The 13273-nt window shown below is 39.2% G+C and overlaps 1 protein-coding gene across 1 annotated transcript in view; it reads left to right on the forward strand.

Moving 5' to 3' along the window:
• The first annotated feature begins 889 nt into the window (after positions 1–889).
• Positions 890–13273, forward strand: part of ABCA8 (ATP binding cassette subfamily A member 8) — a 74284-nt gene continuing 61900 nt past the window's right edge. The window contains exons 1-3 of the mRNA XM_079130244.1: positions 890–945; positions 9556–9657; positions 10727–10931. Of these exons, the coding sequence (XP_078986370.1) occupies positions 9562–9657; positions 10727–10931 (301 nt within the window). The 5' untranslated portion in view covers positions 890–945; positions 9556–9561. The remainder of the gene's footprint in view (positions 946–9555; positions 9658–10726; positions 10932–13273) is intronic.

The following is a 13273-nucleotide window of genomic DNA, read 5'->3' on the forward strand; positions in this document are numbered from 1 at the left end:
TTTTTTTTTTTTTTTTTTCGATATCTTTTTAACAGATCAAACTGCTAAATGTACAGGCTTTGGACTTGAAAATCTTCACAACTCTCAGTCTCACCAGTGTTGGATGTGGCCTAACGATTATGCTGTCTGCCAAATGAAACAACATCAAAATACACATTTTTTTCAAGTGCATTTGAAGTATTCACTCAGAAAGATGATCCTCTGGTTAAAAAAATAAGTCTTGAAAATTTTAGCTTTTTCTGATCATAACAATCAAACTAGAAATCAAAAACCAAAAGAAAGCAAGAAAAAAACCCCAGATATTTGGAAATTAAACAACACACTGGTAAATAACCCAGGGGTCAGAGGATAAGTCTCAAGGGAAATAAGAAGAGTCTGAACTGAATGAAAATAAAACTGGGAAAGGGGGGGGGGGGCGTTGGGAGGGGACCGCAGATCTTGATTATCCAAGAGAGACTGTCAGAGTCCTGAGCAAGAGCTTTTCTGGGACTAAGCTGTTTCTTTTCCACTGGTTTAAAGAGAGTGCTTTAAACCTTGATGTTAGCCCCAATCATCTTAGGCATAACAGAAAAAAGCTTACGAATATTAAAAGCTTAGGAATATTGAGTTTCCTCTTTCCGAATGCACTTTATAATATGATACCGCAGCCACGCATAAATGCCACTGCCCAGCAGGAACTGGCTGAATATCAATGAAAAGACTAACAGCCCAGAGCGTGATCACGTGGGCCTGGTGTTTGGCAAGGCCGACTCTGACATCATTACCTCCCTTCTGAAAGCGGTCTTCACGGGGACCTTTTTACAGAAGTCAAACAGTTAAAGCAAATTCTAGAGAAGTGCTAGAGACCCAGGGGGGGGAAAAAAAAAAAAATGTGCATTGTTTCTTTCAGTTAGTCACCGGTGGATAAACTGTGTTTCTAGATTCCTTGCTTCAAATTTCCCAAAAGTAAGTTCATCTTGTTTTTTTGTTTTCTATTTTATTTTGTGGTTTCTTGTTTGTGTTTAGGTCTTGGGGGATTTTCTTTTTCTTTTTTTTTTCTTTTTCCCTTCAAAAAATAATAAGGTTTTATGAACTGAATGTTAAACATCTGTTGAGAAATTATTTTGAAAATGAATGGGCTATTTTGAAGTGTTTTGATATCTGGAGCTTAATATTAGATAGGTAAAACAATTGAATTAAAATATGAGGGTTTTAAAAGTAGGCATCTGTGGTATTATTTTAAACTAGAAACTGAGAGCAGGAATAAGCTGAGATTGGCTAACAAGTTGATTATGAAGAACTTAAAATGTTCAGAACTGACTTGTAAGTCTGAGTTGTTTTTGAAGTTATAGTTTTTCACACGTCTATTGCACTATAATCGTGTTTTTCTGACTTTGAGACTGTTTACCAAGAACATTTACAGAAATCTTCTTATCATCTCTTTCTCTCAATCTCAGGCTGTAAGAATTTTTGAAATCTGAGTTTTCCAGAATCTTTGAATATCATGAGTTGAATCGAAATGTGAAATAGGTATAGCTTTTCCTTATCACGACATTGTTTTGAATGCACGTGGTTTGTGGTAAACAGATGATGCATGCTTCTCTAGGGTAATCATTTTGTTTTGAATTTTAAAACAGCATCAAAAGATAAGTCTGTCATTCCAGTTGGAAACTATTTGCCATATGCATATTAAGGAATTCATGTTATCAGTCTTTTTACAAACTGTAGAATATAGGACAGTTGGGGAGAAATAAAGTTGCAATACTAATTTACAATGGAAAAGCGAAGGGGTGGAAAGAGATTGAAGTTTCCATGCTGCTCTGGGCTGTGGCTGATTCCACAGCCAGGAGATCACCATCTGGGCCATCCTACCCCTTGTCAGTCCCATCCTGAATTCTCTGCACTAAGAACGCCGGAGGGGAGCTCAGCACCCTCGCCTGACCTACTGCCATTTCATTCTTGAAATTTTCTTTCCCTCCTCTTTTCCCAAGGGCTTTCTGGCCTCTTTCCTCGTGTGCTAGACTTGCTTCCAGCCTCGGTGAACAACCTGTGTTTTTTTTCCCTCTGTCAATACCCTCCGATCCCGCCTTGGTCAATGGGCCTCCCACTGGAACTGGCCCCTGGACCCCCTCACCCCAGCTTTGACTAGGGAACAGCAGCACCCTGTGTGTAATCCTGTCCCCATGGCTGGGACGAGGGCTTCCGGTGGGCTCCTACCCACTCCTCAGCACTGTGGATGAGTTCACAGCAGCCATGTGGTGTCCACTCCTGACCCACATGGGGTCTGCAGAGAGGGAGGAGACCACTTGCTTCAGAAGTCGGGACTTAAGAGTCAACTGACCTCTTCACCATGGGGCTGCTGGCTCTGTGGTCAAAAGTCCTGACCTGTCCTTCAAGTCACATTCCTAGCATGCTTCCTAGAAAACTGGCAAGCATTCCAGAATCTCTTTACTTTCTATAATGCAGCTCAGACATCCTCATTCCTCCACCAGGAAAGACCTTACAAAAGCACTTGCATTCCATGATTTTCAGGGGAGACCCAGAAAATCATATTTGTGTCATCCTGGTCGATTGGGGCTGTAGAAAGAGGAGGCAGTAGTATTAGCCTCAGAGGAATTTTGTATCCCTGCTGCAATAAAACATATGTATAAATTTCCCCACTAAATCACATATGCACACACACACACACGCACACACACACACCTACATGTTCTTTACTCAATGTTGAATATTATAAAACTGATTCGCTGCTTCTATTAGAGAAAAAAAGCTCTGGTTTATTGCTGTTGTAAACCCTAGAGGATGCAGGCCATAGGTAAATTTTACTATGAAGCAGCTTCATAGTAAAATAACCCTACACAGGACAAAGGGTGGTGGATTTTTAAACCAGCAGAGGCCAACCCAAGCCCAATTCGGGTGAAATGTCTACTATCTACCTTAAGCATAGTCCCAAATATGTCACTCAATATTGTTGGTAAAAAATAATTTCACTGTATATGTACTTTAAAAATTGAACACATTTCTATTTAAGAATGACTAGGATGATCAAGTTGGAACTCAGTGGCAAGTTGAAATACCTATACCATATTTGTAAGAAGATAGAGATAATAAAAATGGTAAGCTCTTCTAAAATAAGGTATCATTCCCTGAGAAACTCCAAAATTTTAGAGCAACCATTAAAGAACTCTACCTGTCATATCTTTGGGACAGGAGAGAAACAGGTGGAAAAAGAAGAAATTTTTACCAATTTAAAAAGAATCAATAAGACTATAGACAATAAGGTAAGAAGATAGACAAAACTGAGAGCAAAGAAAACATAGGTTTGATCCAAAAATAAAACACAATGCATGATCATTCAAAACAAAAGTCCATGCGTGACATAATGCACTTCCTCAGATACAGTTATTGGTTTAGATTTCTAAACATAAAAGCAGTTATGAATTTTTCATGCTTATTCAAATATTTAAAAATTCAGCCAAGGGTTGAGAAATTATTAATGATTTATCATACAAATGTTAAGCTAAAGAAAGTAGTGACTCCATGTTATCAGAAAGAGAAACAACCTGCCATTGGGACAGGAGCTGCCGTTTGCACCCAACCACGTAGCCTTAAGGCACATGCTAAACAAAGATACAATAAGAAATTGCCAAACCCATCATTAAAGTGGAAAATTAACATGAAACCCAACCCTGAAGTAATCGACCAAGTAAATCTAACATTTGAAAGGATGGTGAAGATGTGAAGCGGCGCACAATTAAAAAGAGTGAACAGACGCCTACAAAACATTTAACAAGTGAGCACACCTGGAAACCTTCCAACTAGTACAGTAGGCTGCATTATCAAGGAAGTCTTAAGGAATTTCAAAGATGTTAAGGATATCTTCCAGAAGAGTCATTTCTCTTATCAAAGTTGTTAAAAAGTGAAAAGTCACTAAAAACAAAGAAGCTCCAATGTTGTGGGAGCTAAAAAGACAATTCTAAGTAACTTACATCTGTTGCTACATGTATGTTTCAGAGATTAAAAAAAAAAACAACAACAAATAGCATACGAGTGTGTGCAAGCATTCACACCACAGCGCCTGGGGAGGCCGGTGAGGGTGAAGAGACTCGGTCATGTCTGTGGGGGCTGCTGACTGCCTCCACTGAAGGACTAGAGGATTCAGACTGGCTTTCGGTGCCTGCCCAGGTCTGCCCTGGAAGCAGTGATCTCCAGGAGGGAGCGAGCATGTCACTCAAGGCCTCACCCCACCTTCCGTTGGTCAGACTAATAGTCTACTATGTGGGAGCAACTCCAAAGTTGACCGACAAAGGGTGTGGACGTGGGCAGGGGTGCAGAAAGGGGGCCAGGATGCAATCAATCAAAGGCCCTGGAGTGACCACGCCCCCAGCTACGCAGGCCATGTTCTTTGCCACGGTGCGGAGCAAACATCCTTAAAATAGTACCAATAAAACCACCATTAGGTAAGAAATTAACAAAGTAGAAAAAAATAATAACATGATCAAGCAGTAGCGCTGAGATGGTTTTCTAAGGATCATTAAGGAATTCAGAATTCTGACAGGGTAATCAATAAAAAATCGAAAGAAGGTTAAAAATAGAGGAAAACATAAATACACATAAATATAAGATTTTAAAAAACCATTTAGAGATATTTTCAATTATGTCTTTATGCTATTCAGTGTAAAAGCTTTTGCAGTAGAAATATATAGATATATCTTTTGCAGTAAAGATGGCCAAAATTTCATCAAGGTGAAATGGAAAACCCAAATAAACTGTCATTAATTAATTAAATCTCTGTTCATTAACAACAATAAGAATCTAGCCTATCCTCAGCCCAAAGACAGCAGACTTATAAGGTTTTATCAGTAAGTTACTAGCCTTCAAGGATAAGATCACCCTGCACTAGGGAACTGAGAAACAGAGAAATGGCCCCAGAGCCATGCTGACATAAGGAGGCTAAAATCACATAAGGGCGGTGGCGGAAAGTCATAGTTCATCATAACTGAGGACCACGAACAATTCCAAGTAAAACACTGGCAAGTTCTGTTCAGTGGTAAAAGACACATTGGGAAAAATTATAATATTTTCTGGAAAACATGAGAGAACAGACCCACCCAATGTACACATTAGAAGATTATATTAAGTATAATTATAAAAGGAGAATAGTTTCCAAAATGCAAAGTATAAAACGCAAAATGCAGTTGGTTTACGGTAGAACATCAGTCAACCTTCCTCATCCTAATAAGACCATTTACCAACCGCAGCAGAGATGTGGTAAAACTTTCATGGATCTGCCCTTAAATCAGAATGATAAGGACACCAGCTGGACCCCAACACCCCTGCTCAGAATGAGGACAAGAAATGGAGAAAGAGATTAAAAGCTTATTTTAAGATGATGTCAATGACCGTATTAGAATACAGGAGACTATCATGCTAAGCAAAATAAGCCAGTCCCCAAAAGTCAAAAGTCCAGTGTTTTCTCTGATATGCAGAAACTAAATAAATAAGGGGGATGGATAAAAAAAATTAAAGAATGATCAGTGAAGTAGTCCAAGGGGAATGAATAGAAGGGAGGAGGGAAGGGATAGGGAAAGACAGTGGAATGAATCTGACCTCACTTTCCTATGGACATATATGAATATCCCAGGAAATATGTAAATAGAAGAAAGATCAGTACAGTAGAGAGGGGGAACAGGGGAGAGAGGAGGAGGGGAGGGACAGGGGAATACTAGGACCTAAATTAGAACAAATTATATTTCATGCTTTTATAATTATGTCACAATGAATCCTAATGTTATGAATAATGAAAAAGAACCAATAAAAAGAAAATAAAAAGAATACAGGAGACTTTAAAATGCCATACTAGAGAATTCACTGGTGTTTTAAGACATAAGATTAATATATAGAATCAGTAGCAATTCTTTAAACTAGTACTTAACATAAGTAACACACCGAAATGCTAATCACTGTTGTGGGGCACAATTTAAGAACAGACCCATCACGCTGAGAAGTCTTGATTAGCCGGCGGGCTGTCTGTCTCACGCAATGCTCCAGAAATGGTTATTGGGAGGACAGCCCCGACCACAGGGTCTCAACGATTTTTCTCCATAAGTCAGTATATCAATCATAAGTGTCTGTTGCTGTGATTCAAAACTACAAGCTAACATCATGAGATCTAAACTCATAAGCAGATGGCAAAGTGGGTCAAAACGATCTTAGAATGGGTACTAACATCTAGATAATTGCTGTTGACAAAGTACATTGTCTAAGAAATAGGAATCAAAAAGAGAACAATTTTACATTATGTTGCCACGCTTGCTATGCCAAGCAACTGTTGATGGGTACAGAGGTGGGTTGTTCCCACGGGAGAAGCATTTCCTACATGACATGGAGTCTCAGGGTAAAATGGAGTCTGTTTGGTCATTGCCCACGTAGCCTGGCCTGTAGCATTTCCATGGAGTCAAACATGACAACCCAACACATTCAGCCAGCCGGCCAACAAAGACTCTCAAATTTGCACTTCTCAGTGGTGATCCGTCTGTTCTTAAGTTGTGCCCCACAACAGTCGCGAGCTATAGATTTTGTAATTCTGATAAAAGAATTCAATGAGTCTTTTATAGAGACTAAAAAAAAAAAAAAATGTACCATGACTAGAGGATATAAAATAGTAACTGAAAAGAAATAATTTCCATGTAGGAGAAAATGTAATACCAAAAAATATTAATTCTCCCTGAATGAATGAATAAATTAAATGCAACCACAATTAGATCACTATTCATTTATTCAGAAATTTGCCAAAATGTTTCTAACATTTATATAGAAAATTGTACTGGTTAATGTATGTTATGCCATGAGGATAACTCTAGCCAAAAATCTTGTAATGGCTCAAATCCAGTGGAACATGATTTCTTGCTGACTAAACCATGTAAGACATATACTTCCAGCCAGCAGTTGGTTTTTCTCCAATAATGGTCTAGGAAAGCAGGGTTCCATTCATTGATTGGCCCCTTTGTCTCCTAAGGCATGTAGCTGGTGGATGGAGGAAAGGTCACAGAGAGACACACCTAATTCCTAAGATGTCCCAGATCTGATACATGTTTCTTATGTTTACATTCCATTGGCTAGAAAAACAGGGTCATTGTGAATGGAGTGTGACTTTGGGCTCAGAAAGAAAAGAAATAAATTTTGGTAAAGAACCCATGATCTCAAATAATAAAGAAACGGTGGTATATATACACAATGGAATATTATTCAGCCATAAAGAAGAATAAAATTATGGCATTTGCAGATAAATGGACGGAATTAGAGAAGATCATGCTAAGTGAAATAAGCCAATCCCAAAAACCAAAGGTCGAATGTTTTCCCTGTTAAGTGGATGATGATATATAATGGGGGTGAGGGGAATGGGGTTGAGAGAAGAATGGAGGAACTTTAGATCATGTAGAGAGAAATGAGAGGGAGGGGGTGTGAAAAATGGTGGAATGAGATAGACATCATTATCCTATGTACATGTATGATGACACAAAAGGTATGAATCTACATTGTGCACAATCATAGAAAAGAAATGATGTGCCCCATTTGTGGACAATGGATCCAAATGCAGACTGTAAAAAAAAAAAAAAAAAAAAATTTAATTTAAATAAAAGAACCCATGGTGTCTACCACAAATGGTGAGGTCCCAGCATTGTGAAGACGATTTTGAAGAGAAAGGATAAAGACCTTTCCTAGTACTTGAGAAGGCTTATTATGAAGCTCTAGTTACTAAACTGTAAGAAATACACAAAGAGATTAATCGAAAGAGTAGAATACTTTAAAATGCATATGCATGTACTTGTATAAATATATTGTATATGTACACATGTACATATATATCTGGTATTTGAGAGGGCAAACATAACAAATGAATTAAGAAAGGAGAAACCATCAAGTATTTGGTGTCTGGACAACTTGCCTGATAAATGCAAAGGAAAAAAAAAAAAGAATCAATAACAACTTTGTAGGTCACTGTCTTACATCTCCTACAAAAATAAACTTAGATGGATTAAAAGAGGTAAGTATAATGAGAAACTATTTGAAACTATTAGAAACTGAAAGAATGTATATTTAAAACTTCCAAAAAAGGAAGCACTTTCTAAACAGGACAAACACAAGAAATACAGAATCAAAGAAACCAGTTGTTAAATTTGACTAAAATGAAATTAAAATTTGCATATGATGAAATAGAAACTGATTCTAGATCGACAAAGCTAATACATGAGCCACAAATAAGCACCTGGAATAATAATGAATGCCTACAGAAATATCTGACCAAAAAAAAAAAAAAAAACCTAAGTACAGAAAAAACTATTTACAGAAGAAATCTAAATAGACATTGAACATGAAAAATCTCTGTGACAAGCAAGATGATACAAATTCAAATAAGGAGACACCCTACACACTCTTCAGAGTGACACACATACACTTGTGCTTAGTATGGGTCTGGGAGTTACAGATTCTTGTTTCTGTCACTGTTCTACCTCAGCGTTCTCTGGCTCTGTGTACCTGAGCCTCGAAGGCTGTCCCTCTCCATTCCCTCACCTCCATCCCATCAGTAAACCCCTGTGACTTTTTGCTCATTGAGTGCAGATGTGGTTGGGCCATTGTAGATGTCTTGCTCCAGCCTCTGTCTTAAAACGGTGCTAAGGACGGAGGCTGTGGGTGGGTCTGTCTCAGCATTTCCCTTTCCCTGTTTACCAGCCATTCCCACCTGTATCTACAGGGAGGCCTTTTACCTCCTTCAGAGGTAGCCTAACTCTGCTTTGAATCCACGTAGGGGCCCCACAGCAAACCTCCACAACAACTTACCTTTGCTTGGGAATGAGGACAGGAAGTTTCCAGGAAGTAGTGTGTTCCCGATAAGTTCATATGCAGGATACCAAGTCCCCAGTGTGGTAGAGCTAAAATGGTGTACCCTAGTGGGAGGTCATTAGGTTACTGGGGACATTGTTTTTGGAAGGGACTAATTAATGCAGGTCTTGAAGAGTGAGCTGGTTCTCAGGAGAGCAAGTTGTAAAGCAAGACCAGCTCATGTGCTTGGCCCCTTCAGGATATAGCTGGTTCCCCGTTCCATTCTTCCACCATACTGTGACGCAACCAGGGGACCATTCCCAGCATACCAGGACCGTGCTGTTTGGACCCTCTGGCCATCAGAATTGTGAGCCAAATAAACCTCTTTGCAAAATACCCAGCCTGGAGTATTTTGTTACAGCAACAGAAAACAGACTAAGGCAAGTCCTCTAAGGACAAAACTGAACATCATGCCAGCTAGCAAGAGTGATAATTCAAGGAGCCATACTCATTTTCATAGGGCAGACTGCAAAGGGTTGACTGGCAGAGTACATCACAAATCAATGATGGAGCAGAGTCTGGAAGCCAGGCAAGGTGGCCCGGGAGTAATAATAGGCTAACTCATAAACACCCAGATTCTAAGCACTCCTGTGGGATACTGGAGTTATCAGGCGCTCTTTTATGTTTGCAGGTTATTAGTTCTCTTAAGAACTTTATATTTACATATTTTCTCCCCTTCTTTCTCATAAACAGGGCAGCATGAGTAAGAGAGAGATAAGCGTGTGTCAACAAACTTGGGCCTTGTTACATAAGAACATTCTTAAAAAATGGAGAATGAAGAGAGAGTCCTTAATGGTATGATCCAGTATCTGTGCTACTTTGTATTTATGATAGGAAAATGTACATTACCTGAGAGGTATTTATGCTTTTTATTTTAAATACATCTCCCCCTACCAAAAATAAAATGAAAATCCTTTATATAGCAGAAGAATCTGTTTCTCAGACTATGCATCTCTTTGAAGGCCTTTAAGTTGGCATAGACCTGTAAATTGAGGACTTAAAAGCATAAAGCCTTGTCAGAACTGAGAATTCAATAAATATTTTAAAAGTCAATGATGCCTCCTTTTACTAGTATCCCCACTCATTCATAGGTAGTGAGGTTCTAAAGACAAAGCAAACAAATCAACCCACAGGTAACTTTAGAATCTCTTTCCTTTTTAAAAAATAATTCATTCTCTTCAGAAGTAGTAGAAAGTTTGGAAATGTATTAAGTGCCAAGAAGAAAATTAGCATTACTCTATAATCGGACCATGTACCAAAAAGCCTGGTTAAACTTTGGTATCTTTTAAAATCAGTTAGATATAATAAGGTAGCATTTTCAATTAAATGGGATTTCTACTGTATATCCATTGTGAAATCTTTCTAAAATTATGCATTTGGGAAATATGGCGATTTCTTATTGGGAGTTTGCAAGTGACCAGGATTTATAACTAATTACCAAAACAGCGTTCCTCGTTAGCATTCTGTTGAATTTCCAATGTCTGACACTTGGCAGGTAATCCCTAGAGCGTTACCAAATGAGCAATGCTCTGGAGATTTCTCTTCAATGCCCAGACTTTCAGCAGAATCAAACACATCAATGAGTGGGTTACCAAGGTAATGCTAGATGACAGTAACCTTGTTCTGTTACATTTCATTTCTCACGATCAATACTTTAGCATGGGTACTGATGCTCAATACATTTGAATTACTATTACTAGTCCGTTGAAATTACTGTTTGTTCTCTACACATTTTAAATGGTGCATATTGCAAGATAGGTTGAAATTTGAAAAAATGAACAAAGGGACAAATTCTATGACAAAGGACTGTGGATGAATAATTCGAAATCATCATTTTCTCTCTCCTTTGCCCTGGGTCGTGCAGGAATGGATGAATGCATTGTTCCTCCTACTTTGTTTGTACCTGTATCCTAATGGCCATCAAATTCAGGACTTCTCTTCACTGCCTCCCGTGGACCTGGGACGGGTAGATTCATTTAGTGGATCCAAATTTACAATCGCATACTCACCTGTCACCAATGTAACCCAACAGATAATGAGTAAAGTAGCTACTACCTCCTTCATGACAGGTAAGTTTTCTAGCAACCCACAAGGAATGTCTGATGTCTGCATCCAAGCAGATGCATGCATTTAATGTACGTTTCAGTTGATAAACTTGTGTCCATTATCAAAAGTCCTAGAGTGGGAAATTGGATATACTTCCCCTTTGATGGAATTAAGAGGCCACTACTCAAAATCTAACTCAAAATTGAAATATGTTGCTTGCCTAGCAAGAGATTGCCATTGAGAGGACAAAATCTCTCCAAAAGAAACCTGCTGGTCTCTAGAGGCTTGGCAAAGCAGGCAATATAAATTGGTGTTCCTTAAAGAGCAGGAGGACTTAGGGACTCATTGGTATGGATCTGTGGAAGAAAGATTCTTATCAGAAGGAGATCACTGCCCTAGTGTTTGCTTGTTATTATAGATAAAGAACAATTCATCTGGGGCTGGGGATATAGCTCAGTTGGTAGAGTGCTTGCCTTGGCCCTGGGTTCAATCCCCAGCACCACCAAAAAAAAAAAAAAAAAAAAAAAAATTCATCTTTTCTTGGATTTCATTATAAGCATTTGATTCTCATCTAACATGCAAAAGATATTTTACTATATTTAAATATTCTGTTGAGTATTCTGCATTTCAGCTTTTCACCCTTCAGGGTTAAAATCCTTACCAATGGTAAAAAAGAGAATGATTACTGTCAAGATAATTTCTGGAACACTTTTCTGAGATTAGAGAAGCAGAGTAGCACAGAGGCCACAAAACTGAACTTAGAGAGTAGGGACACTGACAATGAAGGGTTGTTCTGTGACTCTGTGGCTGTAGTACCTCTGGCAAGTCCTTGGCTTCTCTGAATTCATTATCATCAGATACAAAGTAAGATTAATAGCATTGTATTTTCCATGCATATTTCCATTGAGAGAGAGAGAATTCCAGCTTGACCTGTCTTTCAGGGAAAGTCGTGTTTAACTTAAAGAAGCACAGGATTAAATGCAGGGCTGGCCAGGGGGTTATGGCCAGCAGAGGATGAAATATCTTCCACCGTTGAGGCCGTCATCTCAGGTGCTGGCTTCATTCAAGCTTGGCTCTTCCTTCACAGAGGCAGAGTCGGTTTGCAGATCTAGATTTAAGCTCAACTGGATACACAGTTACAATGAAAGAAGCACAGATCTATCCCTATAGTTCACAATAAATTCAGGAATTGTATCCATTGGAACAAATGGGTAACTGTGCATTTAGTTTTGTATCAGTCCACCAAGGTCTATTCCCTTTGGATAGGAGAATACAGTATGGTCATTACCTATGGGTTGGGTTCCCAGCTCACCGTGAACACCCCATCCAAGTTAGTATGTGAGCAAAGGAAGGGTGGTATCCCAAATGAATCTGAGTGTGTTTTTATGAGGAGTATTGGATGTCGGCAGATAAAAATGACATGTGTTCTTTACAAATAGAAATGCATAAATCAAAGGGGAATCCATGTACCCTGTAACTAAGAGTTGAGTTGTAACTTCAAAGTGACTTAGGAATTGCAGAACTTTGTGATTACAATAAAAAGCATGGATCTGTTCAGTCCCAAGGCTGAATTTTGTGGTATGTGAATTATACATGAGTTTAAGAGAACTAAACAAAAACATGACTTGGACGGTACTGGGTGTTAATTTTCTGCACCATAATCCTCACAAAGGGCATAACTGCAAGGGAAACCTATGGATCTTGCTCCTCCCAGTCTCAGGAAGTTTATATCAACTCTCTTTCTTTTTTTGTCAACCTCTGTGCAGCCCAGGCAACCATTAATGTTGGGCTTGAATTCAGACCGGTTCACTGGAGTCACTATCCAGAAGTCCAGCCTCTCCGTAGGGTGTGTTGAGGCGTTGGTTATCTGGAGTCTCTGTGGCCTCGGTTGCCAGGCTGCTATGGGCTCTTCTTTGCTGCCTGTGCTTCACTGCACACTACCAGGCCAGGTGGACATGAAGCCTCCCAAACTTGCTTTCCATCAACCTCACCCACCATTACACCACTGCTAACACCTGGGTCTGCATGTCTGCTTCATGCCCCTCACCTGCCAACACTGCATCCACTGCTGATTCAGGAGGGTACACTGACCTCAACTCTGCACCGTGAGTCCACCTCCCAGCCTGGGCAGAGAAGGGTTTGCCTTCACATCCTGTTTCATAGGCATCTTCCCGAGGGCCTCAGTCTGGTGAAGTCGTGCTTCTCACAACACTGATTCAAACACACGTGCAATGATGCTGACAATATTCATTAGAAACAGTCATGTGCTGAATTTTTACAAAGACTTTATTCTGTACTAATCAAATGTTATCTTGCTATAATAATATTATTCTGTATTTTATGATTCTGTATCCCATTAATATTC

Source organism: Sciurus vulgaris (assembly GCF_902686455.1).
Source record: "Sciurus vulgaris genome assembly, chromosome: 3".
In the NCBI taxonomy this organism is placed as follows: domain Eukaryota; kingdom Metazoa; phylum Chordata; class Mammalia; order Rodentia; family Sciuridae; genus Sciurus; species Sciurus vulgaris.